Source organism: Phocoena phocoena, chromosome 10, assembly GCF_963924675.1.
Source record: "Phocoena phocoena chromosome 10, mPhoPho1.1, whole genome shotgun sequence".
Taxonomy (NCBI): domain Eukaryota; kingdom Metazoa; phylum Chordata; class Mammalia; order Artiodactyla; family Phocoenidae; genus Phocoena; species Phocoena phocoena.
Genome location: NC_089228.1, coordinates 35,172,133 through 35,193,350, shown reverse-complemented (window position 1 = coordinate 35,193,350; position 21,218 = coordinate 35,172,133). Strand labels below are relative to the sequence as shown.

At 44.8% G+C, this 21,218-nt stretch overlaps 1 protein-coding gene across 3 annotated transcripts in view; it reads left to right on the top strand.

Annotated features, from left to right (window-relative positions):
• Positions 1-21,218, top strand: part of CACNA1D (calcium voltage-gated channel subunit alpha1 D) — a 318,421-nt gene that overhangs the window by 170,813 nt on the left and 126,390 nt on the right. For 2 of the 3 annotated variants that reach the window (XM_065885468.1, XM_065885466.1), the window contains exons 5-8: positions 2,669-2,811; positions 6,929-7,081; positions 7,640-7,836; positions 13,828-13,931. In XM_065885468.1, the coding sequence (XP_065741540.1) occupies positions 2,669-2,811; positions 6,929-7,081; positions 7,640-7,836; positions 13,828-13,931 (597 nt within the window). Of the gene's footprint in view, positions 1-2,668; positions 2,812-6,928; positions 7,082-7,639; positions 7,837-13,827; positions 13,932-14,485; positions 14,590-21,218 lie in introns of all 3 variants that reach the window. The other variant, XM_065885465.1, reaches the window with a different exon arrangement.

Genomic DNA, 21,218 nt, shown 5'->3' with positions numbered 1-21,218 from the left:
TGGTGTTTGTTACTGGGGCTTATGTATTCATCAAAACTCATCTCATTGTACACCTTAAATGGGTGTATTTTATTATGTATAAATTAAGCTGCAATAAAGTTGGTTTAAAAAGTAAAAAATCATCTAGGAAACTAAAGTCGAACTGGACTTGGTCTTTTTTTCTCATTAAATATGAAAAACTTTAGAACATCAGATTACCTTTTATCTAAAATACGTACTAAATTGTAGTCAAAGAGCAAAAGAAAAGTTCAAAAAGAAAAAGAAAAATTATTATGTCTTCCCTTGAATCAAACTCCTGCTCACTGAAGTTGCCAACTGCCAACTCTGTCTTCATCCAATGGATTTTCTGTTCCAAGTCAACCATGACCTATTGCTTTTGTCAAGATTCCCAATAACAGAGACATCAAGAAAGTAATTGATATTTCTAAGATATTAACTGTTAATAATGTGACCACAGGAAGGTTCAGCGTGTCTACCGGAGCTGATATAATTCTCTTATAGCAGAGTTTGATCTGAGTCAGCTTTTATCCCACTCCTCTAAATTTCTCAATAAACATGTATTTCAAGCATTCAAGCTCATCACTTCAGCTTTTGTGAACATGGGGGGCTCATTCTGGTGCTTCTACTTTGTGTCAGTTTGGGTAGCTCCTTGCCTTTTCTTCCTGTCTTGGGGTAAACTTTTAATAACAGTCTAGGATCAAATACTTTCTCCTCTTGTCCACATCTCTTCGGGCACATGGTACTTATTTTGTTCGGGTGGGAGCAGTGAAAGTAGAATCACAGAATATTAGAATGGGAAGGGCGGGGCTCTGGATCATTTAATCAGTTTTCAGAGTAGGAAACTTAGGCCCAGAGGAGGAGAGGGACTTTCCTAATGCCTCCTAACTCTTAGGAATGGAAGCATGCCCTGACCCCTTGAGCCCTCCAGCTGTCTGGAAACAGCAGCCGGCTTCCCTCTCTGTGTCAGGCTCCTCTGTGATGGGAGAGACATTGTTCACCTGTTTTCAAGGCATCACCGAAGAACAGGGGATAAAAGGGCCATAAAGTGTACATTGCAAAGGTACACTGATACTTGAAAGCAATCTTAAGTTACCGCCTGCATAAATTATTTTCCTAACCCTTTGGGACGAAAATTCCTGTGGCTGCTGCATTTCAGAAGAGTTTGAGGTTTTCTTTCTTCCTTTTGCTTTGTTTTTATGACACTGTGAACTTGTTTTGGAGGGGAGACTTTTAACTTTATTTAGCCTTGCTGCAGGGGTTTATAGTAATTACAAAACTATGCTAATGAGAGAGACCTATCATAAATCTGATATATTTCCCCAGTCATAACCAGAAAGAGCCCACCTTCTGTAGCTTTGAAAAGGTAAAGACATGACTTATTCCCTCCCTGTTCCCCACCCCCCGCCAGGTTCATTGCTAATTGCGGTGCTGTTATTAAAGCAAATGACCTGTCTTTAAACACCCCAGAATGACATGACTTTGCCCCATCAGGACTGTAATCAGACCACCCTGTGTTTTATGGACTTAGTGTCTTGGCCATCCAGAGGCACGCCAGTGGGTGCAGAGTTTCTGCTTTCGCTGCTAATTAAACTTTGAAAACCTTTTCTTTGTTGCTGGGCCAATCATTTCCACGATCTGATTGGCCAGAGTTGATTCTATTTGAAATGGGCAAATTTCTATTTATTCTGAAAAACAAGCAACAATTCCAAAGAACAAATGTTTATTTGAAAGAGCAAAAAAGTAACTGTCAAATGAGCGGATTGCCTGAAAATAGCTTTATCCGAAAAGCCTTCTGAGAGTAGGGAAAAATTTGTCGTGGCTGCCAGATACAATATTATTCACATTTCAAAAGAGAAAATGACGATCTTAATACCTTCTCTTAGGTTTCTGCTCTTGGCCTTTGCACAGCTCCTTAGCATCTTGTGATTTACATCATTCCCTGAACAGCCCTTTGGAGGTGGAGGTGGGGGCGTGTATGTGTCAGTGACTGTATTGGAAGTGGCATAACATATCGTTTAAGATTTGGGACTCTGGAGTCATTCATTCATTCATTGTTTATTCATCACATATTTTTTGAGTGCCTCCTGTGTGTCAGGAACTGTTCTAGGCACTAGGCTGGAACAGACTAAATGAACACACTGACTACAGTTCCCTGCCCTTACGGAATCTAAGGGCGTCGAACATACCTGGATTCAGGTTTTAGTTCTGCCACTAGTTTGTGGCCTTGGGCGAGTTACTTGTTCTCGCCGAGTTTGTTTTTTCACGTGTAAAATGATGTTCATGATAACTCCCACTGCCTAACATTTTTGAGGATTAAGGAGATAATTTAAAGTGTTTAGCACATGGTGAGTCCTCATAAATGGCAGCTGCTGGGGCAATTCCACTGTCATCATTGGGAGAGGGGATTCACCAGGGAGCCAGGGCGCTGACATGCTAGGATGCTCCATTGGCAAGAAAACAGGTGAGATCAGTCCCCATCCCTAGTCCTTCTAGATGTAGGGGTCACGGCCAGGAGTCACAGCCTGGTTCTTACCTCTGCTTTGCCTTCCCTTTACTTAAGCAGCAGCCTTACAGAGTTGGCCCTTGTTCAGAAATAACTGCTCTCGCCATCCTGTTTTGCTTCCCTGGGTGACAGACTCTAACATTTCTTCCTCTCTTCTTCTTTCAGATTGTTTAGTGTAATTTTGGAACAATTAACCAAAGAAACAGAAGGCGGCAACCACTCCAGTGGCAAATCGGGAGGCTTTGATGTCAAAGCCCTCCGCGCCTTTCGAGTGTTACGACCACTTCGACTAGTATCAGGAGTGCCCAGTAAGCACGTTTCGTTTCCTAAAGCCAGAAGTTTGTTGAATTTTTTCCTTCTGGGTGGGTCTCGGGATTATGAAACAGGGTGCAATGATGTGAGTTGCTGTGTACCAGCCAAGGGCTCAGCAGGTGACCATGGAGGCCGTCGCCATTTACAAAGCACTTTTGCTTGTATTGTCACTTCGGGTCCCCGTGACAGCCCCGACCAGGGGTGGAGTGGGTGGAGGGGGGCAGTAGTGATTGTTGTCTTCCTGATTTTATATTAGAGAGAATCTTCTCTCGTGCAGAGACCAAGTGGGTGGTGGCAGGAGACCTTGAGTTCAGGCCTCCTGCTTGCAGTCTGGTCTTCGTCCTCTGACATCTGCTGCCATCAGCTCCTCCCACTCTCAGGCCTGTCCCTTTGAACGTGGTGGGTTATGGGGATGAGGGTGTTGGAGGCCTCAACTGACTGCCTTTTTTCAAAGTGAGAGCAGCAGGGGGCTGGGATCCTGAAAGTCTATTTAACTCTCCCACGGAGGGACTGTGCCCGTCTCACTCGGGGGTGAAGAGGTGAATGCTTCTGTGTCCACCCTGTATGTAGGGTACAGTAGCACCTGCCTGAAGGTGGTTGTGAGGTCTGAATGCAGTAATGCAGGGAGAGCCTTCAGTGCAAGGTCTGGAGCACAGAGAGGGCCCTCAGTGTGAGAGATGCTGTATCACCCACGAGCCTACTCTACCTGTCTGTGCCAGGCCCTAGTTTGCTTCTTGCTCCAGATCTCCAGGCCAGGTTCAGTGCCACCTGAGTTGGAACAGATGCCCCGTCTGTGCCCTGGCCAGGAACTTCCGTAAGGAGCGTGGCATATGCTTCCCTGGGCTCTACTCATGATAGGACATCCCTACTGGGAACTTAAGAGGGTGGAAGTTTTAGTGCCTCTCCAAGGACTGTGGCTGTGAGTTGGCTGCCTGCTTCCAGCTGCAGGACAGATATGGGATTGCAGGCTGTGCCTTTTTTTCACAGCTCATAAAGCCATCAAAAGAGCACAGATCATGTTTTTGCCTCTCCAGAAGTTATTCATGAAATTTTATTAAACCTGTTGGCACTCAGAACGCACCAAAAATTCTCTGGAAAAAAAAAGTTCAAGTTTAACATTTTAAAATGCAGGAAGTGGTGTTTTATGTGTACTTGTTTTTCCAGGTTGTTCCTTTATTTTCATTGAAAAAGATCAGCACAAGTCAAAACCACAGAACCTTCTGGAAGCAATTGAGAAAAATAGAAATACCTTGGAAATGACTGGCCCTGTTACTTGTAACATGATTAAATGAGAAGTTCAGTGAGCAAACATGAAGTTTCAGATTCAGTTGTTACAGCTTAATCTAATTTCAGAGTAACCACGGCAACTTTTTTCCCCCAAAGAGCAAATGACAGGCCAGCCTGCCTGCAGTATGTGCTGTGAGCAGACATGCGGGTGCAGTGGCTTTGTGGGTCTGAGTCATACGTGAGGACTTTCTCAGCTCATGTTCATTAACTGCCTTGGAGCATCCAAGTCTCTCATCAGAGCCAGCTGGGCTTTGGGGAGATGGGTCAGGGGCTCTGCGTCATGCTCTTTCTCATGCAGTTGGCAGCTGTGGACTAGTGATTTCTTACATACTTGAAGTTGTTAAAAATGCCTGGGAAGGTGTGACTGTTTATACTTATCTGGGAGTTGTCTAATCCCTTCTCAAGAGAACTCAGACTGTCCTCCTACAAGACATGGGAAAGAACCCTCAAGATCATCTGGTCTACGATCACCATCTTTTAGGTGAGGAAGGTCATCGAAACCTTGGGCAGCTTCTCGTGGCTAGTGGGTGGCCAAACAGGACCAGACCGGCGGCCTCCTAGTTCTGGCCCACTGTTCTTTCTGCTCCATTTCACTGCCTCCTTGGTTAGAGTCCTGTGAGATCTGTTGTACACATCGGTTATATACAAAGGAGCCTAATGTCATGAAAGTGTACACATTCACAATAAGATACAATGTCATTATTTCATAAATGTGGCCAATCTGAAATATAATAGTTACAATAAACATAGACACACTTATGAAACATAGGGCTCACTGCCATACAGCTGAGAAGAGCTGACTGCTGGATGATGATTTTGGATGGCCCATCCATGTCTTAAAAAAAGAAACACAAACAAACCCAAATGAAAAAGCAAACGAAAAACCCCTTGCCCAAGTAGATTAGAGCATATGTTTCTTTTCCCCTCCATCTTTTCCTTATAGAAGGCAGAAACATTAAAAGTCATCCTATTGATCATTTTTTCTCCAAAAGAAACCATTTGAACATTTAAGTATCCGAAGACAGTATGTAGGAGTTTTGTCTTAATGAAAGTCTGGAAAGAGGTTCTTTGCGAGTCTGAAACCCTCTTATCGCCCTTCCCTCCCCATCCCATCCCCCAGCTCTTCCCATGTGCTTCTTATCAAGGCGAACTTTTGCTGTTATCGCTGATAAGTATTTTTGCTTGGTGCGTTCTGACTTCTAACGTATTTAATTCTAGCATCTCAGCCTCTTCCGTTCTTTCATTGTTTGAATATGTACTGGGAAAGTGAGAAGATACTAGAAAAGGGCAGTTTGGAGGAGGGAGAGACAGCAGGGAGAGGAAGGGAAAGAGAAAGAAAAAAGGGGGAAAAGAGTGAGCTAGTCGAGTGGAAGCTGAGGTTGGTTGCCGTGGTGGGAGGAGCGCAGGGCACGTGCAGGGGCGTCAGGTGGCCTGGATCCAGTCCGGCTCTGGTTTCCTGCCAACCGCTCTCCCTGCGGCTCCTGCTTCCCTCCCCGCAGTCCAAAGTGTTGCCCCGCTGTCCCTGTTCCCATGGTCTTTTCTCTTCCTGTACCATGGCTCTCAGTGTTGCTCCGTGGGTAGCTCCCATGTTTCCACGTCCCTCCCTCATCTCTCAGGTCCATGTTTCAGCCTCAGGGCACTACCCCCTTCATGTTAAGTGATCAGACTCACCAGGTGGACAGTTGCTCTTACCCTCTCCTTCCCCGGCCCCTCATCTCCCTCTGCCACTCCAGGGGACCCTCCTTTGACAGGCTTGTCTTTGTTCAGGCACTAGGATTAGCCTCTTGACCTTGCCCTGCCTCCCTGGGCACCTTCCTCTAACTCAGACTCACTTGCTGAGTTCTGATTTCATCCAGCTCCTTACCCTGTCCTCCCTGGAGGGCCCAGCACCCTCCAGCTGCCTCTGTGCCCGTCTTGCCTATTGCCGCCCCACTTGTCTTTCTAAAAAGGCTGCCTTTTGAGTTTTCCTGGGTCTCTCCCATGTATACATGTTATTAAACTTTTGTTTGATTTTCTCCTGTTTAAAATAAATAAAGAGGCTGCCTTTTGCCAGTGGACTAAACTCCGGCCCTGTGATCTGAATTCAAAACTCAGAGCTACCCAGCTGCAATCTGCTTGTCTTTCTTGTTACCCTTTTCCACTTCATGACCGCCAACCGAGACTCACCACCCCCAGCCCACGTGGCACTAGCTCACTTCCATGCTTTTGGTACTTTCTTCCACTGCCTGGAGTAACCTGTCTCCTCTTGCCTGCGGAAATCCATCCTCCTCATGCTTCAGGCCCTCCTGAGAGGGAGGCTACTGCCCAGTCCTCTTTCTTCTCCCCCACTCAGAAGCGATGCCTTTCATCCCTCTTTAATTTTAACTGTGTGATATTACTTATTCAGCATCTGTGTGCTACCTTAGAGTAATTTGTGTTTAATTCTTATGTCTTCTTCTGCAGCCTAACCTCTTTGAGAGGAGCCACATTATTTAATACATCTTCATATCCCCCAAAGCACTAAACCTTATGTTTGCTGCGTGGTAGATGTTCAAGGAATTTTGTTGAATGGATGAACAAATGCATAAAGGAATGACTTTTATATCTGGCAGTGCCCTCTCCAGGCCTTAGTTTTTCCATCTTTCAAGTTGAGGGAGTTGTATTAGATGGTCTTTAAGGTTCCTCTTTGACTTACCTCACATCCAGGCTTAACGTTAATTAAAAGCTATGAAATACCTCTGAGTTTCATTACTGTGTGTCCTATACAGAGCAAGCATCATTAGGAATCATATCTGTGCATCACTGAAATATCTTCCTGGCTCACAAACTTATTTTTCTCTTTCCTAGGTTTACAAGTTGTCCTGAACTCCATCATAAAAGCCATGGTTCCCCTCCTTCACATAGCCCTTTTGGTGTTATTTGTAATCATAATCTATGCTATTATAGGATTGGAACTTTTTATTGGGAAAATGCACAAAACATGTTTTTTTGCTGACTCAGGTGAGTAATAAAAGATGACAGCTAACCTAACTATTTAAACATTTGGCTTTCCCAAAAACAACTTTTGTGGTTTGGGGAAGATCTAAAACAAAATGAGAGAGAGAGAGAGAGAGAGAGAGAGAGACAGGGAAAAAAAAAAAGACAAATACACTGGTGACTCTAAGACAGTTCTTAGTGTGAATTATATTCAGAATAAATGAGAATTTAGTTCCCTTTTCTATCTTGATTTCCTATGTAATGTGCTCTGGTAAACGAGATGGGGGGACCCCCTGAAACTGGACCGTGAGGTGAATCAACAGTGTTGCTCTGTATAGGCTGAGGAAAGGTGCTGTTAGAGTGGGACAGAGGAGACAGGGGTGGATTCTGAGTAGAGGAAATGGCAAATTCCATGGAGGAGGGAAAGTTTGAAGTGAACCTTGAAGGACAGTAGGAATCCGAGATAGCATAGCTGGGAAGTAGAGTGTTGCAGGCTCTGGGCAGGGTACTTGGCTTCTGCAGCTTTGTTTCCTGATGTTCATTCCTCCCTTGAGTGGTCAAGCCTTCCTCTGCTGTTTGCAGATATCGTAGCTGAGGAGGACCCAGCACCGTGTGCGTTCTCAGGGAATGGACGCCAGTGTACCGCCAATGGCACGGAGTGCAGGAGTGGCTGGGTTGGCCCCAATGGCGGCATCACCAACTTTGATAACTTTGCCTTTGCCATGCTCACCGTGTTTCAGTGCATCACCATGGAGGGCTGGACAGACGTGCTCTACTGGGTAAGCCGCTTGAGGAGAGAGTTGACGGAGTATGCTTTCCTCAGATAAAAGTGTTTCATTAGCTAGAGCCATTGGGGAGCTGGCTGAAAAAGACCCCCTGGAAGTGAGTTCTTTGGGAAGGGAAGCAGGCCCTCTCATCACTCAGTAAGACCTATCATCTCTCCATGTTGGGGCCTTGGTTTCAGCTCTAGAAAGCTGCTATAGGAGGTGGACTCCCTCGCATCCCCAGTGCCGCCTGGGGACTTACTGCTGAGCGTGCCCAGTAGTCCCCTGTGTTGGAGGAACTCCAGAGGGCCGGGGCTGTCCTCGTTAAACTCTTAAAGAGCCAGAGGTCATTCCCCAGGTTAAGAGGCTCCTGGACTTCCATGGACTAAAACTGACCTTTTATACCTGAAGGCAGGTTGCTCTACCAGATCCTGAGTGGAAGATAGGGAACATTAATTGAATTCTTGTCATGCTTTCCATTAGCTTAGTACAGCCTTAAAGCCCAAATGGGTTTTTCCCCCCATTAAGTATTACTACTGATCAGCCCAGCATAAGCCCTTAGCTCTCTCTACCTTTTTCTGTGGAGCTATAGAACTCTGGCAGAGAGGGTAGAAATGGCATATAAGCCTTCCATGGCTGGTGGACCTGTCCATGAAGACAGTTGGACACTCTTTGTATGGCTCAGGGCTGGCTCTCCTTGTTCCTGACGGAGCCAGAAAGGTTTGCTGTAAATGAAGAGCAGTCATATTTTAACAGCCGTTTCTCAGAGCTGGGTTTGTTGGTTTACTTCTGTGTTTGATAGAATTTGAAAAAACTCGCAGAAGTTTAGAAATTATTTTCCATGACACAGAGCTGCTGGGAAAAACAGCTGACTTGCAGATTTTGAGCCTAAATCCAAGTCCAAATGGGATTAACCAGGATTCCAATAATGATTTGTTAAAAGACAATGGGTAATAACATACTTCTTGAATGGTCAGTCTCTAGTTAGAAAGCCTGCAGGTTGAGTAGCTTCCGACAGGATCTAAATCTCAGATACTTTATAGGATTTCCCATTACTCTGTAACTTCAGGGAACATAGTGTATAACGGTTGTAAATAAGTTTTTGCTTCCCTTCACAAGTGAACTCCATGCATGCAAGATTGTAGAAGTCCCTATATATGTTCAGTGTTAGGCAAAGAAGACATGTTTTTATTTTCATCCCCAAAGTGTGAGTCTAGTTTGGTAATAAGGTTTTTAAAACATCACCAGCATGTTATATCTTGTTTTTCTCTCTCTCTCCTTTTTCTGTTGTCATAGGGGAGTGTGTGTGTGTGTCTGTGTGGGTATGCACATCTGTTATTTATATCCATAACACAATGCCTTTTGTGAAGAGGAAGAAGGAGGGAGATTATATTGGATGAGCCAAGGCCATGGCCATGCAAGGGGACCCTCTAATTAGGTAAAGGGTTTGTTTTCAGTATTATCTTCTAAGCTGTAACTCCTAGTTAGATTAGCAGAGGGCTCAATCCAAGTCTTCCCTTGAATTTCTGATAAATAGGAAAAGAGTCATCCAGATAGCCCAAACTCTGATCCTTCCCCCCAAAACAGTACAGAAGACAACATTTTGATTTAAAACAAATAAATGAAAAACCCGTGACTCCTCTCAGCTCTGTTCTCCCTGGTTTCACGGTGAATTGCCATTGCCGATCCAACATGCCCTGACTAATGGACAATTTTATACTTTATGTTATGTTTCTGCACACTGATTGTCCTATCGCTGAGCTAGTGAAAACTCTGGGAGCGTGTGATTAAAGGAGAGAAAACACGTACCCAGAAACAAAAGTTTTTACTTGCTTTCCTGGGAACCTCTAAGTATCACCTAGGATGATATAATTATTACCTCTGTTTTTCATATGACAATCACAGAGGTAATAATTTGACAACATAATAATTACATTCTCTATGAATTACATGGCATCTTTATTCTGATGGAGGAGCTCCAGTAATTTATCAACATTATTCCAGTCTATATCCCATTATAGAAGGTCTGGGAAACAGTGGAATATAGACTCCTGAACATCCCCGAGGTCCTACCGCTAGAGCAAGTGGTACTTGATTTAGAACAGGGGTCTACAGACTTTTTTTATAAGGGGCCAGATAGTAAATATATTTGGCCTTGCAGACTGTAATGTCTCTGTCACAACCACTCAGTTCTGCCCATGTCGCTTGGAAGCAGCCGTAGACAACATGTAAACAAACGTGGCTTCGTTCCAATATTTATTTATGGACGCTGAAGTGTGAATTTTGTATAACATTCCTGTGTCATGAGATACTCCAGATATTTTTCCTACCATTTAAAAATGTAAAAGCCATGTTTAGCTGACGGGCTGTACAGAAGCAGGTGGTGGGCTGGTCTGGCCTGCAGGTCACAGTTTGGTGACCCCTGGTCTAGACTAGAACCTTTCCTTGGCATTTTTCCACTGTCAGAGGTTTTCGAGCCCTTCAGAACGCTAGGGGGCAGCTCAGTGATGTCTTCCAGAGTGTTCACTAAGACCTTAGTCTCTGAAACACATCAGGTTGCTTTTAATTACTTGTTTATTACACTTACTATCTCAGCACAGAGGTAGGCAGGAGCCAGGGCCCCAGCCTTCTTCATGCTTTATGGGCCACAGTCAACGGGAAGCCACACAGCTGTGCACAGAACAGAACATCCCTGCCCAGCACAGTGCCCGGCCCAGACCAAGTGATCAGCAAACACCAGTTACTGTTACTCTTTAAATGCATGATCCCATTGCCTCACTATAGATGGGCCATGTTTAAGTGCCTGTTTTTATCCGTAGCTAGAGTGTAAAGGGAACATCTTGAGAGAGAACTGAGATTTTATTTTAAATATTGATGGCAAGCAAAATTTTCAGTCCTTTAGGCGTTTGTATATGGTGGACAAAGTCTTTGCCAGGGATGAGTTTGCATCTGGTCAGGTTTATATTCAGTCAGTGTTCTCAAGAGTGCCTGGCAAGTGGTGGCAGGGTCTTGAAAAGGGACGTGCGGGTGGGCCCGATATGCAGAAAGACACACATAGAATAGGGCCATTTGGATGTGTGGGGAATGGGATTATTAGTTTCTGGTGAAAAATGACTTTTTTTAGTACTCTTTTATGAAGTGAATTCCACAAACATAATTAAGGTGCCACCTGACCTACATGCATCTGTTGTCCACAGAGGCAGAAAGGTGTAGTGCAAGGAAAAAGCCTTAAGGCTGGAAAGGGCTGGGCATGTGACCTTGGGTAGGTCACCCAAACTCTCTGGGCTTTCATTTTGTCCACAAGATGCAGAGTAACCCTACATGATCCTATTGTTTTTTTCTTCAGCTCAGAGGAAATGTTTTTAGATGTAGGAAATTAATGAAAAGAGTATTGATTTCAGAAGAGAGCTATCCATATAAATCATTTGTGGCCTTTTGCCTTAGTGCCAAGCTCTTTTCTCAGTGAGCATACTTACGGCAGTGCTGGCTGTATGACTCAAATGGGAAGTTCCCTTGGCCAAGCTGTCCGTCTTATTCATTCAAGGTACCAGGGAAATCCCTCTCTAGTTAGCCAGCAGCTTGCGTTTCTGCCCCTTTCTCTGATTCCATGCTCAGGGGAGCGACAACCAATATATCAAGTTTCTAGTAGTAGTTGCAACAGTTAGAAAAAAACAAAAAGCCTAGGTTAGCCTTTCCTCGGAGATATGGATGTGCGTCTCAGCCTTTGAAGTGAGGGGAAACTGAAACTAGGTTATTTCCTGAGTACCAGATGACACCACAGGATGACTCTGATATAAATATTTTAAAAATCTAAATTGAGATGCTTGAGCTCCTCCCGATTTTTCCATTGCTGACAAAGACCACTCGGATAAAATCCCAAGCAGGGTCTCTCTTTTCCTATGGGTATTTCGGAGACCAGCTTGCCAGTTCTCACTTGTTCCATGTGTATGGTAAGCCTCTGACAAAGAGACCCGGGTTGAGGAGATTTCTTTGGGAGGAAGACTGGCCCTTAAAGCTTAATTTTGGTTGCTCTTTCCCACCCCCTGGAGATTTATAGAGTCTCCTGTGGCCTTTGTTTTCCCCTTGGCCCCTAGCTCTTATTCCAGGTGATATTTCTGATTTGAGCAAATGGGAGTCTGTTGCACACTTACTTCTAAGAAATTAAAAGTTTCTTAAAAAAAATGTTCCCTCCCAAGTTGGAGCAGACAGCTGTTCCTGGAGCCATTCTCTGGGACATGGGACTGAGGCCTCAGAGAGGATGGGTGGGGCAGGTGCTTGGCTGACGGCTGGCCCACTTTTCCAGAGTTGTGGGAGAGCGGGGTCTCCGGTGGGAGTCCTGGACGTGCACATCCTTATTCCCCGTGAGCAGGCCCACTCACCCCTGTCATGTGCACTCCTCTTGCTACAACAGAGGGGAAGCAGGCCCAGAGAGGTCTCTGTGGAAGGCCCTGGCTCCAGGCTGGGCTCTGGTCCCTCCACCGGGCAGCCTGTTTCTTCTCCTCCACGTCTGGATTATTAAATATGTTTAGCGGTGTGGTTGCTTTGGAAGAATTACCCTTGGCCTTCCTGCCGAAATTAGTTTATCCAACTTAATGAGATCAACAATTGCAGCCACGGCCCTGCCTCATTCATTACTCTAATTGCCGATGTAAGATGTGCAGACTGATAGCAGTTCTATTAAGCACATCCATTTTCATGTGGCCAAACAGGTGTTTCATAAGGGATTTAATGCCCTCTCCCTAGACTTCAGCAGCAGATGTTAGGTAATTTTTTTTCTTTTTTTTTTTATGTTCTCTTTTTCCGTTTGGTTTCTGCATGAGGCAGACAGTGAAATGCTTGAGCTTCGGTCTGTAAAGCTAAAAATCTAGCGCCAGGTAATGTAAAGGAAAGCACATGCATAAAGGCCTAAGGGCCTGACCCTGCAAGGCAAGAACGATGAATCAGCCCAGACTATATACTGTTCTATTAGCCGAAGATTCTGGCTGTTCCAACAAAGTCAGGTCCGGGGTCATTCATTCTGTCCCCTCACCAGTCCTTAACACTTCCTCCCTGGAGAAGTGTTTGCCCAATGTAACGTGATCTGTGCTGCCGGAAAGTTCCATCCAGCCGTGAACCTGAAAGCACTTGTTTGCTCCATCATGAAGGCTGCCCATGATCGGACCTCTCCTGGGAAGGTGCATCCGGGAGGCCATGTCTGACTGTGCTGCTTCAGCTTGTCCTAGAAGCAGGGACACCAGGTTCCTCTGGAACAGCTCACAGCTGGAGCCAGCTCCCCCAGGGTGGGTCATGTAGGTTCAAGCTAGGTGTGGAGGATAAGGGCTTCTTTCCTTCTCCTGGGTCCTTCCCGTGGGTCCAGTTATGGAAAAAAATGTCATTCCCCAAAGCACCCCTGAATGTGTCAGCTAGGTGACTTCTGAATACTTTCCTTCTTTGCATTAATTTAGCTGTGCTTGCACTCGCTGATAGCAGATAATCCAGATTTAAAGTGGGTTAGGTTTCCTTGGATTGGTTGGCTTCCAGTGGAAAGTTATTATTTTAGGGTTTTTTTTTTTTTAAAGAAAAGAATTTATAGAGTCAAATGTTGCAAATTTGTCTCTATAACTAAGACTTTTCCACCATCACAAATTTTGAAAGCAAAAATAGTACTGACAACTTGGGCAGAGTAGAAAATAGTTTCCAGCTAAGCACTAGTTTTGTCTTCTGTCAAGATCTTTTCTGAAAATCCCTTACCAAGGCAGTTTCCTGTGAGAAGGAACCAAATCCCAGCTGATTGCCCTAGCTGTGGCCAAAGTTTGCTTTATTTCCCCTGAAAGCTCTGATGGCTCTGTGTGCGTGTGCGTGTGTGTTTTGGGAATATATAATGAATGTGCATTGGCTACTGTTGTCTGATTTGAAGCTAAGTAAATGTTTAATTAAATGTATAGAATGCTGTCTCTAATGTAACCCTCTCTCCTTATTAGATTCTCTTATTAACCCACTCCTGTGAGACCATCTTATTTCTTACAGATGAATGATGCTATGGGATTTGAATTGCCCTGGGTGTATTTTGTCAGTCTCGTCATCTTTGGGTCATTTTTCGTACTAAATCTTGTACTTGGTGTATTGAGCGGGTAAGCTACACCTCTTTCATCTTGAAAGCAGAGTCCCGAGGACAGTTGCCAAGACCACACAGGCTTTGCTCGATGGGGGCCGCCGGGTGGGTGCCAAGCATTTTGTGTGTCCTCCAAGATACTTTCTTTTCTGCTGAGGCTTCCCAAATCAAGATGTTTCCTGGAACCTTACCAGCCTTCATGAAAGAAGGCTATAGGATCATTATTGACCAGAAATTAATCAGCGTTGTCACTTGGGATTTAAATTGTTGGCATTGCTTGCCCATTTGTCCTAAAAGAAGATACATCTATAATTGTGTTATTGGCCTGGATCCAGATATAACGCAGATTAATTGGTTCAAAACAGTAGCTAAATGATTTTTGGTAGGTCGCATTCGTAGGCTTCAGCAGCAGAACCTGTCCTTATTGAAAGAACAAAAATGGAAGGCCCTTGACGGCGTCCCCTTCTAGGAGCACCAGTCTTTAATCAAAGCCCTAGTGGTCCAGCAGCTGTTCTTGGGGCTCTGCTCTTTGGCAAATGGATAACTGATAACTAATCTCCTTACATTTTACAGGTAAATGATGCGATAGGATGGGAATGGCCATGGGTGTATTTTGTTAGTCTGATCATCCTTGGCTCATTTTTCGTCCTTAACCTGGTTCTTGGTGTCCTTAGTGGGTAAGCAGTTGGATCCGTGTTCCACATTCTGCTGCTGCCATGTGTCGGGCGGCTCTGCGTGTCCCCCAGCTGCTCCCTGCGGCTTTCTCTGCATGCATGTGGACTCTGATGTCCCCTCTGTGTGTTGCTTTTGGACTAAACTGTGATTCTTTCTGCTTGTGTCTGTCTGTGAGATTCTGTGTTTCTGATGCTTGCCAAACACTATTAATTTAATGGAACCGTTTCTCCGAAGCCAGTCACGTTAATATTGCCAGTGTGTAGAAGTAGATTAAAAGTGAGTAAAAGGATTCCCAGCCTTGGTCTCCCCCAGGAAAGGGCCTTTGTCTTTTGTGGTTTTCTTCCCATTAGTACATAACCTGGCCCTTTTTACCTGCAGTGTATCATGATGATTTCAGATTTCATGGTAAAAGAGAAATAAGCCTAGATTAGCACATAAATACTGAATAGTTTCAAACTCTCACATCCTTCAGATCGGGATCGTTTCTTAGCTTGGTTTTCTGCTGCTGTCACTGTGAGAATGCTCCCTTCAATTCATTTTTAATCTTAACTTGTAGAATCTGTCTTTAATGCAGGGTAATAATCAGCTTTTGCACCTAAATTGCCTATGGCCTTATCATCATCCATGTCACTCAGTCACCAGTTTTGAAATTTCATCTTGTTGACCCCCTTGGCTCAGTGGATTGACAGGGTGTTCGCTGGAGACTGGGTCGGGAGGGGGGCTTCGCCCTGCCTGTAGTTGCCATCCCAGAGCCCTTCTGGGCAGCTCTGCATCCTCCCCATCCCACAGACACCCCAGATGGGGGAGTATCCCAGAGAAGGGAACCAGGACTCTCCAGGCTCTCAGAAGCAGAGCCAGTATATAGCCATTGCCGGGGCGGGGGCGGGGCTGGGAGTGCGACCGAGGCCCAGGAGGCGCCCATCTCCCCATAGGAGCGTCTGTCGCGCCCTGAGCTCAGACATCGTCAGGAGACACTGTTGATAGGCTTCATTCCCAGTGAGTTTATCTACTCCTCACTCACTCTATCTGTGCCTTTCCAAGCTTGTATCTTGGGGGAAGTGATGTCTTTGTGTAATGCTGAGTCACTGGAGAGACCTTTATCGCATTTTTCTCAACACTGCCTTTTCCAGAGCAGAAAGCAGAGCTAGTGATCCATCTCTGCTTCCTCTCCTCATCTTCCCTCTAACCTACCCTGCCTGTTTTCAGGGATAACACGTTTAAAATTCTCCTTGACCGAGTGTGGTCACTTTTACACCATGGATGTACACTGTCCTGTGAAGCCCTGTCTAGAAATGGCCCTGGAGCCCGTGCCCCACACTGAGGGGAGTAGGGACTGAGTTGGGGGTGTGACAGCTTACCCCCTGCCCCCCACCTCAACCAAAGCTTCCTTCTATAGATAAATGGCTCTTCGAGCCTCATGTTCTTTCACCTAAAACCTTAAAAGTGCCTTCCTCCTGGTGACCCGCCACGGCCTTAGGTTAGTGTCGGGATGGTAAGGGTGGAATGTATCCCTGGAGAAACAGCATCGTGATGACTTTACCACAGAAACGGCCCGTACAAGGGTAACAGCAATTCTGTTGTGAATTCCTGGCACCCCGTGCCTCCCAAACCCAACTAAACTGAGGCCGTGGAAGCGATTGATTTTAACAGTGCCAGTGACATGCCTTATCTCTGCGCTCCCAGAGCAGGAACATCACCCCTGCGTGATGAGGCAGCTTAAAAAGGAAAACCGGAAATGGGAGGGAGGGACTCCTTGTTACAATGGTGGGTGTTAAATATGCACTCCGAGGGGGGTGGTGACCAAAGCTGGAGGATAAAAACAGGCACACACCATGGTGGAACAACCAGTGTACTAAAATATATTTTGGGGAAAATAGTAAGTAATTTACAAACAGTTTTGAATCAGAACAAAACTAGATCCCTTATGAAGGAGAGCGCAAATGACACGTGAATTTTTACAATAAAATCTGAGATTTCGCAGCAGTTTTCAGTCCGTCCCATGATGTGGGGCTGCAGCTGACTCTGCGCCACCTGTAAGGCCACTTGGGTAGGAAATGCTAAGCCGTGCTCTGTGTACAGGAAGAGCCACGTCTGCAGAGCAGAGTCGGGCATCCGCGTTCGCTAATTTGGTCAGCTTTTCCTGAGTTCCTGTTGAGTGCCCGGCTCTGGGCCAGAAGCCGGGGTGCCAAGATGTCGAAGACACAGATGGGGGCCTTGTGCTCAGACAGTCATTGTCTCGGGCGTGGGGAGGAAACTGTTGTTAGGCAGTGCAGGATGGCCAAGCTAGAGTAGAGGTGGAGACGGAGTGGCTGTGAAAGCTGCATGTCTGTGAGCTGGATCTTGAAAGATGATAAGGTGTCTCTGGGGGTGGGGGTGGAGAAACTGGAGAAGGGGCTGCTACCACCTCCCCTAACAGTTAGTTACCCAGGCTTCTCTGCCTGGGTTCTCCTCCTTGACTTTCCCCCAAAGCAACACAAAATCCAAATGGGTCATTTGTATTCATTTTCTTGTTAAAGAAATGTAATTTTTTTTTAAATTTTAGTTTTAGTCTTAGGGTTCTTCCCAATTTTTTTTAGGGGACACTGGAGGGAATATAAAAAATGTTTTAAATGTTTTAAATAAATGTTAAAAGGAAGACAACTTATGTCACATAGTCCCTTAGGGACCATCAGACCAACACAAATGTAATTCCAAAAGGCCCAAATTTAAAAGTTCTCCTGTTTTAGACACTTAAGACCGTGCTGCTGCTTTTTAATGAAGAATCATTATAAGATGCTGTGTGTCTTTAAGTCTGTTAACCATTTGGAAATATTTGTTGCTCCTTTTTTTTTTTTTTGCACACTTGTTTTGGTGTTGGTACGTTTTTAAAGCAGTAAGACTGATGCTTTGGAAAAATCTTTGCTTTTACGCAGACCGTTCTTCTCAAGGTGAGTGCGAGGTTCACGAACTGCATGCCCGGCGTAGCCAAACGTGATCCTGGATGAAGACGTTTTTCTCTGGTGCTCGTGCTCTGTGGGAGGCGCCGAGAATATCTGTAATTAGAGTTGTGTTTTCACATTAAGTTGTCATTAAGGAGATGGTCCCATTTTGACAAGGCATTAGAAAGACTGTCTCGATTAAGTCTACAATTCAGACTATGTCTCTTCTCACGGTGGCTTTGATGATTTTTCACTTTTAAAATTGTTCACTTAACCCTTGTCCCCGTTGAGGTTTTTGTCCGTAGATAGGTAAAATAAGAGAACGCAGTGGTGTTTCCGCGCTTTGTTTCTTTAGAATCACTGCCAGATTCCCGGGGGGAAATGGTGGTCATGGACAGTGGGCTTATGTCTTCACCTGCAGGACCCACCTGATGCCAGGCACACCTGCGGTAAGGTAGAGGGCCCTCTGAGCCCCTGTGGTGTGGGTCAAACCCCCAAGAAGGGACTGATGGATGAGAAGGGAACTGGAAGACCTTGGTTCTGGTCCTGCCAGTGTCACCTGCTAACTCTGGGACTTCACTTAGGAGCTCTGAGCCTCTGTCTCTTGACCCCTCATGTGGGGAAGATGCTCCCGTGCTGCCCCTCCTGCCGTAGGGTAGGTGGCTTTAGGTCAGCTCGTGAATGTAGAAGTGCTTTGAAAAGTATGTACTATAAAGAATTTTACTCATTGAATCTATCTTTCTCTTAAATCCACGGGCCTCCTCCCAGTCCCCTCCCTGGGTGAGGTGGGAACAGCTGAGGGGCTGTTTGGAAACTATCTCAAGTGTCCCATTTTCTGGATTTCCCAGGAAGTGACCAAGAGAAACGAGCTATGTATGCACAGTAATACTGTACTCGGTGCCCCCCACCAAGAGGAGGCCGTGGGGGTTCTTTGTCAGCTATAAAGTATGATGCAGCTGTAAATCATGATTGAGGTTATGTCTGACAGTGATTTCTTTGCACAAATAGAGGGGCATGGCATTTCTGTAACATATGGTTAAACACTGGCTTTAGAGTCGGATAATCAATACTTGACTCTTTGCTCTACTTTTTACCAACTGTGAGATCTGGTGAAATGACCTACCTCTTAGAGCTTCACTTTCCTTGCCTGTGAAATCATGTTAATAATATTCACCGTGTGGAGTTGCGTGAGGATTCAGTGAGCTGAAGAGTGTAGAGAGCTTGGGTATCGTTATGGCGATAGCTTGAATAAGAGTATATAAGACTGGATTTGATGCAAGAAAAATCTAATCAAGTCAGTTCTTTTCAGCTAATTTTTTTCCCCTGTGACCAGGCCTATAGATCGGGTTTAATTTGCATGGCTATTTTACTCAGGAGTTAATAAGCGAAGTATTCTCTACTGCTCTTTGCTTTTACAGGATCTAATGTTCAAAAATGCTATCAGAGGTGCAGGAAGGTACAATGAAGATGAAAATATTTAGAAGCTGGTAAATCATAGGTCCTTGTTGAGGAAGGATTTGATTTGCCTTTGTCTTTGTTTCTGCCAAAGAAAGGCTAAGGACCCACGATGCCTAGACAGGTTTTGATGTCTGTTAGATGGATTTCTCCTCAGAAGTTTAGATAATCTCTGATATTTATTATAGTGGCAGTCATATCCCTGGTACTTAGCAATGGCCAGAAAGAGATTAGATAGAAGACCCTTAAGAGATTAGTGTAGTATAACGCAGATTTCGATGCATCTGTTCTCTGTCGGCCTTTGAAGTCAGGCCCCACATGCCATTTTTCATAGTAAATCCAAAGGGCAATTTTAGGATCCTATGCTATGAATATTTTTTCTGTTCAGTTGTTTTTAATACTGTTGTCTTGGTGCCTGGATGTTCCTTGCCAAAAAATGTTTAAAAACTCTATTTTCTTGTATAAATTCAGTCTCATACTATGAAGGCTCTTGAATTATGTACCGAACTATGACCCACGTTGAGATGGACCTGTATCCTAATCACTTTTTTAAAGGAAAAAAGTGATTAATTTCATCTCCTGATCCTTAGACTCGATTCACATTTGTCCAGAACATTCCATTTCTCTTCAACCCATTTGGTTTCTCTTTAATCCACAATAATTGGGAGGAAAGGATGCTCGGTGATTGGTTGAAAGTGTTGGGATAAAAAACCTAGACAAAGATTCAGGCATGAATCTACCTGTGTTACTGTTGGTATAGAGGAAGTGGAGAGGGGTGGTGTTGGGCGGGGCACTGTACTGAATAGGTTCAGGTTTGGGAGGGCATCATAATTTACACCCTGGCCCATTAACTTCACACCGTTATGAGCCATGGTCACTCGGAGATTGCCTCTAATTTCCTCCCCTTGAATGCTGGCTCAGCGGGCAAAACATACCAGGTAGATGGTGGTTGGTTGCTTGAGGAGACATACCTTCTCGGAATAGGCATTCATATAAATTATTCATGACTGGGATTAGAATTAGCTCTCATTAAATATTTGACCAGCATCTGCTGACAAAAAATAAGCAACAGAATTTCTTCCTGTACATAAACATATCTACATCTTAGAAGAGTAGTTGAATTGCTTGCAACGTTGAAGGGGGTATAGTTAGGTAATGGGATAACCAGGCTCTCAGCATGGTTGGTTACCACTGTTTTACAGAATAAAATTATATTGAGTTAATGAGTTAATTCCATATCTTGACCAACAGACTAAGAAAGCACACCGAGATCTAGTCCAAAAACAAAGGGACAGTGGAGGGTATTTGTAGATAGTTCTTACAATTAAAAAAAAAAAAAAAAAAGATTTTCCTGTGAATAATTAGTGATGATCAGGCTACCAGAATTCCAGACACGTTTAGCTGGATTTGTCTTTGGTTTGACTAGACTCATAGGTGAAAGAGTTGTCCATACGGTTGAGAGGTCTCTTTTCTTGAATTTGGAAGTAATGTTGGGAGTGGGGTTGAAAGCTGAGGGAGAGATCTGTGGTCCTTTAGTAACCTCACATGGTTTGGTTTTGGTAGAACAAGAAATTAAGCCCCACTTCAGCTTTACGTGGAAGAATGCTAAATTTCCTTTTTCTAATAAAGAACTGTGTTAAACATTTATATATACTTTTAAGCACTGAACTTCCCCGTTGCAGAGTTAAGATGCTGTCGGGGGTGGCTGACAGGTGGATGTGGGTGCTGTAGGTACGGTGGTACCTGAAGCGCATAGGCTGGTAGCCACACCTGACATTAACAAGTGAGTGGTAACCTCTCCGCCGCTGGCTCGAAGCGACTGTTTCCATAGAAATGGCTGTTGGGATCAGTGGAAATGAGGTAAGTAAAAGTTTTCGCTGATCCTTGTTTCCATCAAGCTGACGCCTGTTCCCCTGGCAACAGCAGTGGACAGCAACCAGGCACTAGCAACAGATTCAGGAGAGCTCTCTCACTTGTCAGCTGTGGCTATCATCTATTCCTAACCGAATCCTTTTTTATAACACTTGGCAAAAACCTCTGAGGACCCAGGAGGCATCTCTGGCCACGTGTGCCCTCCTGAGCACCCACTTTGCCGATGGAGAGCTCTGTACTAAGCGAATTCATCGTAGTGCTCTCATGCAGAGCTCAGCTCTTCATTAAGCCTCTGGTACCTTAATGGTTGAAATTAAAGCCATAATTTTCCTGTGTTCCCTATTCCGTTGGCAGCATTAACAATCACTGTTACTTCTGCAGTGAAG